The 8939-nt window shown below is 36.4% G+C and overlaps 1 protein-coding gene across 1 annotated transcript; it reads left to right on the plus strand.

Annotated features, from left to right (window-relative positions):
- The first annotated feature begins 454 nt into the window (after positions 1–454).
- LOC104747454 (uncharacterized) lies at positions 455–1051 on the plus strand. The gene has a single exon (XM_010469085.2). The coding sequence runs from the start codon at positions 591–593 to the stop codon at positions 885–887; it is 297 nt and encodes a 98-aa protein (XP_010467387.1). The 5' UTR covers positions 455–590; the 3' UTR covers positions 888–1051.
- The last annotated feature ends 7888 nt before the right edge of the window (positions 1052–8939 follow it).

An 8939-nucleotide genomic window follows, 5' to 3' on the forward strand; every position in this document is an offset into this window, starting at 1 on the left:
GTTTAGATATATATAAAACACATACATTTGCAGTTGTAGACTTGGACTAGTGGTAGAAAGAATGGAGATAGTGGTTATAACTTATGGCAATATATTTTCTGCTACCGTACGATTATATCTGAGGAGTGAGGAAGCTTGTACGTCGCAAAGGAAGACAAGAAGAAAGTGGAGACTGTACGATTATATCTGAGGAAGCATAAGGTCATCACAAAGTCTTCATCATTAATCTTTTATCCAAAAAAAAAAAGAAAGTCTTTACCAATCATCATCATTATCCACCTTTAGTTTCAAATTTTGGTCAATCTCATCACCCCTTCCCTAGGAGATAGCTAAGGAGAGGACAACACGTTTAAAAAGAGAGGGCTAACAATAGGAAATGTATATTTTCTTGTTCTTATTGCCTTGTAACTCTCATCACCTCTTTATTTCTTCGAACTTTCCATAGTTTCTGCTTTCCAATTTTCTATTTAAAGACACCTAAAACAAAATGAAAAAAAAAAAAACAATGTATATAAGCAGAAGTTATTTCTACAAAATTAATTTATCTTGTTTTTTAGTGTTTTTTATGAGTTACTACTAAGTCATTAGACATGAAGATCATTCCTTTCATATTCATCGCCATCATGACATCATTTCCGGCTCCAATCAAAGTCGTTGATGCCAAAAAAGAGCTACCATTTTGCAATCTGGAGCTTCTACCATGCGTCCAACCCTTTCTAGTTAACGGCCAGGGAGGTAAACTGCCTACTGGCTGTTGTGAGAAACTGAAAAAATCCACATCATGTATGTGTAGATTCCTTACGGCCAAGGAACGAAACCTAGGATCAGCTGCTCACAGAATGCTCTGGTGGTGTCAAATTGCTGTACCCAAATGTCCCAAAATCTAGAGATTATAGGTTTATGTTCCTCAGCCATAATTATGATAAATTTTGTTAATTGAAGCTCGACGACATGTGTGCATGAGACACATGACCCGAGAATAATCATATTAAGCAGCAAAATTGTTCTTTTACATTATTATTCGTCTTATATACATGGAGGAAATTTTGACAACATTATGGATTTAATTTCGAGTAAGAAAAAGTGCTCCAATTCGAGCTAAGAGATCATGTATTACCAAGGTGTTGTTCGTTTGGTAAATTGGACGCGTTATTTGGATGTGTTAATGACTTTTAGGATAGAAGTAAATTTTAAATGCATTATAAATTAACACAAAATTTATCTAATTTTATTTACAAAATTTTAAAAAAAAAATTGTTATAAATGCCCTTTTTGAAAACCTTTTCTAAAAATATTTTTTTGTGAATATTTTCATTTTTACTCTATTTTACATAATTACAATACGTTATATTAACTCTTAGAATTTTTTTTTTTTAGGTTTGAATTCTCAGTTTTATATTCAGGGTATAGTTTTTAGGAGGTAGGATTTAGCATTTAGGGTTTATGGTTTAAAATTTAATCATTTAATATATTAAAAGTGATATTTTTGAAAATAGACACTATGAAAGAGTATTTTTGAAAAGTGACATAGAAAAAGGGATATTTTTGAAAATCCCCCAAACTTTAAACAAAAAAAGAAAAATTAAGTGAAACATTAAATTTTCACTTCAAGAAAAATAAAGACTACTAAACTCAACTTAAAATTTATAGTTTAAGACGAAGATATTTTAAAGGTCACATTTTATATTGCGAAATTTATGTAAAAAATCCTTAAAAAATTAAAAGGTTATCATCCATCTTCTAAAAACATAAATAATCAATGATCACATTATTCATAAGCTCTACAACAAGATATACAAAAAGTGAAATGTAAGCCATTAAAAATAATATAAGAGAAAGACTTATTCTTAAGTGAAACTACACCTTTAGAATGAAAAACAAATATGATATTCAATAAACTGAATCAAATGTTTTTAATCCAAAAAATTGGGTATTAAAAGATAGTAAATAATTAAGGAGAAAATAGTTATGATAAGTTTTAAAAATCAATACACAATCTAATATATTATATGTGAGCCAATAGAAAAAAAATGTCTGAGAGACAACAAATGTATCGTAGTAGATGACTAAAGAATTGGTAGTTAAGAATGTTTGAAACTAGTTAATAAAAGTTGAAAACATAATGCACATGACTAAAGTAAAATCTTTCAAATCACATTCACGGTGTGAAACGAATGAGTTTCAAAAAATTACATGACATACAAAATCATTAAATTCAAAATCAGTTTTAACTATTTGGCCATAAAATACATACATTTATGACTTTTATGACTTGATCGAGCACTTTTTCTTACTCGAAAAATACATACATTTATGACTTGGTCGAGAATTCTCTTATGGCATGTTACACTTCCTTCGATAGGTAAAATAAGCTTGGTAATGTTATTCTAGTGACATGATATATCCCTATATAATAAAATGGAAGTACACAACATTGTTTTGTATATATACTATATAATTTTAATATGTGGGTTACAAATAGGTTATAGATTAAGTTTTATATTTGTATAGTCTGGATTTATTGTTTCCAAAAATCTTAAAGAGAATATTCTAAAGAAACATTTGATATCATCTAACTTACCATATTAATTTATTTTATTAAATTATTCATAAAAAAAATTCTTTGATATCTAACTTAACATATTAATTTGTTAATTATCATTATACTTCACTTTTCATTTTTAAAATAAATATAAATGATTCAATCTATAAATATTTAAGTTTTAGTAATATTAATTTTTAAAATAATACTAGGTTTTAACCTGCGGTATACCGCGTGACAATTTGTTAAAGTAAAAAATTAAAATTTTAATCAATCGATTTATATCTTGAAGATTATAGTCTGAGATTGGACAAGAGATTAAATTCTCTTGAGCTGGCTGGTTAAGTCAGATAACCGAGGATTTATTAAGATCCGGTTTAGGTTATGCAATCCGCTAAGGTTATGCCACACGTGTTCTTTTCTCTCGGCTTCCCTGCACGCTTCACACGTGAGAAGGGTTGTTATTCGGATAAGACTCTCGTCTCTTCTTCTTCCTTCAGTTTTTTTGATTCATTCGTATATTGTAACAGAAAAAAGTGAGATTGTAGAGAGAGAGAGAGAGTAGATCAGAGAGATCTTGTAACCGTTGTGTTGAGCTCAAGTTCGAGCTGAGTTAGTGGATTCCGGAGAGCGAGACTCCGGCGAGACGTAGGTTAACCACATCGGTTAACCGAACTCGTTAAATCGCGTGTGTGTTCTCATTGCTTTACTTCTCTTCTTCTCTTCTTTCTGATCAAAGAAGATCTCAATCGGCGTATTCATTCTTAACAAATTGGTATCAGAGCAAGGTTTAGGCTTCGTCTGTCAGATCTGTTAAGAAAGATGACAAATACGAAACTCAAGGTGGCTGTGTTCGACGGATCTGGTGACTTCTCTCTTTGGAAGACACGGATGCTCGCTCACCTAAGGATCCTAGGTCTTAAGGATGTTCTAAAGGAGCAAGAGCCATTTGCTCCTTTGACGGAGGCAGAAGAAGGCGATTCGGAGAAGAAGAAGAAACGAATCAAAGATGAAAAGTCAAGAAGGGAGCTGTGTGAGAAGGCGTTGGACATTATTTTCTTAAACGTCGGTGACAAGGTTCTAAGGAAGATCGATCAGTGTACGACGGCAGCAGAAGCATGGTCTATGCTTGAGAGGTTGTATCTGGTAAAGTCTTTACCAAATCGAGTTTATCTTCAGCTCAAGGTATACAACTATAGGATGCAGGAATCTAAGAGTCTGGATGATAACATTGATGAGTTCTTGAAGATGATTTCAGATCTGAACAACCTTCAGATTCAAGTTCCTGATGAGGTTCAAGCTATTCTAATCTTGAGTTCTTTACCGGAGAAGTATGACATGTTGAAGGAGACTCTCAAGTATGGTCGAGATGGAATCAAGATGGAGGATGTTATCAGTGCTGCTAAGTCCAAGGAATTGGAGCTTCAGGATGAATCTGGTGGCTCAAATCAGGTTGGCGAAGGTTTGTATGTTCGCGGAAAGGGATTTGCAAGAAGTTCTACATATCAAACTGATCAAGGAAGCAATACTGGTGGATCAAGATTTGAATCCAAAGAGGGAAAGAAGGTTTGCTGGGTTTGTGGTAAGGAAGGACACTTTAAGAGGCAGTGTTACAAATGGATTGAGAGGAACAAGTCCAAAGGTCAAGGAAATGATTCTGGTGAAGCTGCGATGGTTAAGGATGATGCCAAGGATCTTGTTGGCTTAGTGGCATCTGAAGTTAATTTGACCATGGGGGAGATAACAGAGGATGAGTGGATCATGGATACTGCCTGTTCGTTTCATATGACATCAAGAAGGGATGTGTTCGTTGAGTTAAAGGAGGGGTCCTACGACAAAGTTCGAATGGCTAATAACTCTTACTGTGAAGTTAAGGGAATTGGTTCTGTTAGGTTTAAAAATTCGGATGGATCTACTTTTCTGTTGCATGAGGTCAGATACATGCCTGATATCTCAAGGAATTTGATTTCAGTTGGTTCTCTCGAAGCCAAAGGATGTGAGTTCAGAGGTGGCAGAGGTGTTATGAGAGTAGTCAAGGGCGACACTGTCTTTATGAAAGGAGTTAGGCGTCAGTCTCTTTACATTTTTCAGGGGAGCGCAAGAGTTTCAGAGGTTTGTACCGTTGAACGCAGTACGACTGCAGAAGAGGTTAAAGTTGACAACAAGGCCAGATTGTGGCACAATAGGTTGGGACACATCGGTCAGAAGGGTCTTCAGGTTCTAGAGGAAAAGGGCTGCTTGGAGGGTTGCAAGTCTACGGAGATAGGGTTTTGTGAGGATTGTGTTATTGGTAAAACACACAAAGTCAGTTTTGGACCGGCTCAACATGTCACTAAAGAAAAACTCGACTATGTTCACTCTGATCTTTGGGGGTCTCCCAATGTTCCATTGAGCTTAGGTCGGTGTCAGTACTTCATTTCGTTCACGGATGATTTCTCTCGGAAGGTGTGGATTTATTTTCTGCGTTTCAAAGATGAGGCTTTCAAAAGCTTTGTTAGCTGGAAGAAAATGGTTGAGACACAGTCAGAGCGTAAGGTAAAGAAGCTTCGAACTGATAATGGTCTTGAATTCTGTAATCATCAGTTCGATAGCTTCTGCAAGGATGAAGGTATTGTCAGGCATAGGACTTGTACCTACACTCCACAGCAAAACGGAGTTGCTGAGAGACTTAATCGAACAATTATGAATAAAGTGAGGAGTATGTTGAGCGAGAGTGGTCTTGGTCAGAGATTTTGGGCTGAAGCTGCTTCTACGGCAGTGTATCTGATAAACAGGTCTCCATCTTCTGCTATTGACTTCAGGGTTCCTGAAGAGATGTGGACTTCAGCAATGCCAGCTTTGAATGGTTTGAAGAGATTCGGTTGTTTGGCATACATTCACTCGAATGAAGGAAAGCTTGAGCCTCGTGCTAAAAAGGGAATTTTTACTGGCTATCCGGAAGGTGTCAAAGGCTTCAAAATATGGCTTCTAGAGGATAAGAAGTGTGTCATCAGTCGGAATGTGGTGTTCAGGGAAGACGTCATGTACAAGGAAGTTGGACATAGTCAGCAGACAGGTAGTGAGTTTTTCCCTTTAAGTACTAATGATCTTTCTAGTTTTGATTTTGCAGGTAAACATAGGGATATCTCAGATGTTTCTCAAGGTGGAGATGTTTCAGACATTCCAGTTCAGGTAGCTGACAGTCAAGGGAATGCTTCTGGAGGACTCAGTAACTATCAGTTAGCTCGGGATAGACCTAGAAGGCAGACTAAGGCTCCAGTCAGGTTTCGGGATTATGATGTAGGAACAGAGGACGAGGATCTCACCGCTTATGTTTGCTGTATTGCTGAAGACAGTGGTAACTCAGAACCATCAAATTTTGTTGAAGCCATGAACAGTCCGGACAGTGACAAATGGTTAGGAGCTGCTAATGAGGAAATGGATTCTCAAAGGAAGAATGGTACCTGGGATTTGGTCGATAAGCCTCCGGGGCAGAATGTTATCAGTTGCAAATGGATATTCAAAAGAAAGGCTGGAATTGCTGGAGTTGAGGATCCTCGCTTCAAAGCTAGGTTGGTGGCGAGAGGGTTTTCTCAAAAGGAGGGCATTGATTATCAAGAAATTTTTGCTCCTGTGGTGAAACATGTTTCCATAAGGTACATTTTGTCGGCTGTAGTTCATTTCAACATGGAGCTACACCAGTTAGACGTGAAGACTGCTTTCCTTCACGGTTATCTGGATGAATATATATTGATGGAGCAACCTGAAGGTTTTATTGATAAGAAGCATCCTGAAAAGGTCTGTTTACTCAAGAAGTCACTATATGGGTTGAAGCAGGCTCCTAGACAGTGGAACAAAAGGTTTGATGAGTTCATGGTGAAAAAGGACTTCATCAGGAGTGAGCATGATTACTGTGTTTACTACAAGAAAGCTCCGGGTGATGTCTATGTCTATCTCTTACTTTACGTGGATGACATTCTGGTTGCTTCTACTGACTTGAGGGAGGTTGTAGCACTCAAAGCTATGTTGAGTTCAGAGTTTGAGATGAAGGATCTCGGAGAGGCAAAGAAAATTTTGGGCATGGAGATAATTAGAGATCGACCTGGTGGAAAGTTGAAAGTTTCTCAAGAAGGTTATCTGATGAAAGTTCTGAGTAACTTTCGAATGGATCGAGCTAAATCAGTAGATACGCCAATGGGAGCTCACTTCAATTTGAAGTCTGCCACGGAAGATCAGTTGAAGGTGGAGGCAACTTTCATGAAGAAGATGCCATATCAGAGTGCTGTGGGCAGTGTTATGTATGCTATGCTTGGTACCAGACCTGACCTTGCTTATCCAGTAGGTCTGATAAGCAGATTCATGAGCAAACCAATCAAGAATCACTGGCATGCGGTCAAGTGGGTTCTCAGGTACATTCGTGGTTCAGTAAAGACTTGCTTAGAGTTTAAGAGACAAGGAGATTTTGTTGTTATGGGTTATTGCGATTCAGACTATGCTGCTGATCTCGATCATAGAAGGTCGACGTCTGGAATGGTGTTCACTGTGGGAGGTAATCCGGTGAGTTGGAGATCGTCTTTGCAAAAGGTGGTTGCTCAGTCTTCCACAGAAGCTGAGTATGTTGCTTTGTCAGGAGCTGTAAAGGAAGCTGTCTGGTTGAAAGGGTTGGCAGAAGAGCTCGGTTTTCCACAAGAGACGGTGGAGGTTCATTGTGACTCTCAGAGTGCGATTGCACTTGCTAAAAATGCTGTGTTTCATGAACGAACGAAGCACATTTCAGTGAAGTTTCATTTTATCAGGGACCTGATTAACAAAGGAGAGATCGCAGTTGTGAAGATTCCCACCGAGTACAATCCTGCTGATATTCTCACCAAGGTTCTACCTATTGCTAAGTTTCAAGAAGCATTGCAGATGCTTCGAGTTGCTAGGAACTGAGCTCGTCCTGTTGGACGTTAAGCAGGTATCCGGGTTTGGGTACAAGAGATTTCACCAAGTGAAGTTATCTCAGACTAAGGTGGAGATTTGAAGATTCTAGTCTGAGATTGGATAAGAGATTAAATTCTCTTGAGCTGGCTGGTTAAGTCAGATAACCGAGGATTTATTAAGATCTGGTTTAGGTTATGCAATCCGCTAAGGTTATGCCACACGTGTTCTTTTCTCTCGGCTTCCCTACACGCTTCACACGTGAGAAGGGTTGTTATTCGGATAAGACTCTCGTCTCTTCTTCTTCCTTCAGTTTTTTTGATTCATTCGTATATTGTAACAGAAAAAAGTGAGATTGTAGAGAGAGAGAGAGAGTAGATCAGAGAGATCTTGTAACCGTTGTGTTGAGCTCAAGTTCGAGCTGAGTTAGTGGATTCCGGAGAGCGAGACTCCGGCGAGACGTAGGTTAACCACATCGGTTAACCGAACTCGTTAAATCGCGTGTGTTCTCATTGCTTTACTTCTCTTCTTCTCTTCTTTCTGATCAAAGAAGATCTCAATCGGCGTATTCATTCTTAACATATCTCAAATGGTAAATCACTTGCACTGAAACACCTAGTAGAAAAAATCTAAAGAGCGTTAAGTACTTACATTGCTATGCACATACTGAAAGTTCAATACGAAAATCATCTTCTTATAAGTTCTTAAGCCACTTCGGGTAAGTCTAGAGTTAGATAATTCATTCCAAAACATGCTATTTTAGGTGGTAGTTCAATGTAATTATACGTGTATAGCATTCATACAAATATTTTTCTTCGACTGAAGAAGCTAGGATACGTACAGTCTTCTTTACTTACACTTGTCACCTGCCAAATAAAAAAACAAACCAAAGGAAATTTTCAAAATCAGTACTAATCAAAAAGAAATAAACAAAGAAACTTTTAGATCACATTCGCATCAACAAAATCTCAAAGAAAACCAACCCATCCTCTAATCCTCCAATCACATGTGTATCGATAATAGATTTTGTTGTCAAAAAAAAAAATTAGTTTCGATTTTGATTTCCATATTTAACTTATTGTTTTTTTGTGCAATTTTCTAAAGATTAATTTTGTAAATAAGTAAAAATAAAAGGGTAGAACCCAAAATGTACTTCAAAAATGTATATATAGATGTATTGAATTAAACATTTTACTGAATAACAGGTGAAAATTTGAATATTTAAATTCAATTTCATACTTTTTTGTTGAATTTTATAATTTTATATAATATAATAAACTTTAAATAATTTATTTTAAAATATTCTTTAAAGATTTAAACTTGATATAAAAGTTAGAAACTATAAACACTCTAAATTGGTTTGTTATAGCAATATCAATAATGTAACATCCTCTTTCTAAAATTGGGATGTAGGGAAAACCGAAGGAATTGATTTTTGGTTTAATTAAATTCTGGTTTAATTTAATAAAACCAAAAACCCTTATTTCTTCTTCTTTTT

This window comes from Camelina sativa, chromosome 15 (genome assembly GCF_030686135.1).
Source record: "Camelina sativa cultivar CO46 ecotype springtype chromosome 15, ASM3068613v1".
NCBI lineage: Eukaryota > Viridiplantae > Streptophyta > Magnoliopsida > Brassicales > Brassicaceae > Camelina > Camelina sativa.

What these genes read in the sequence shown, in the direction of transcription:
- LOC104747454 (XM_010469085.2), top strand. Translation starts at nt 591, where the DNA reads ATGAAGATCATTCCTTTCATATTCATCGCCATCATGACATCATTTCCG.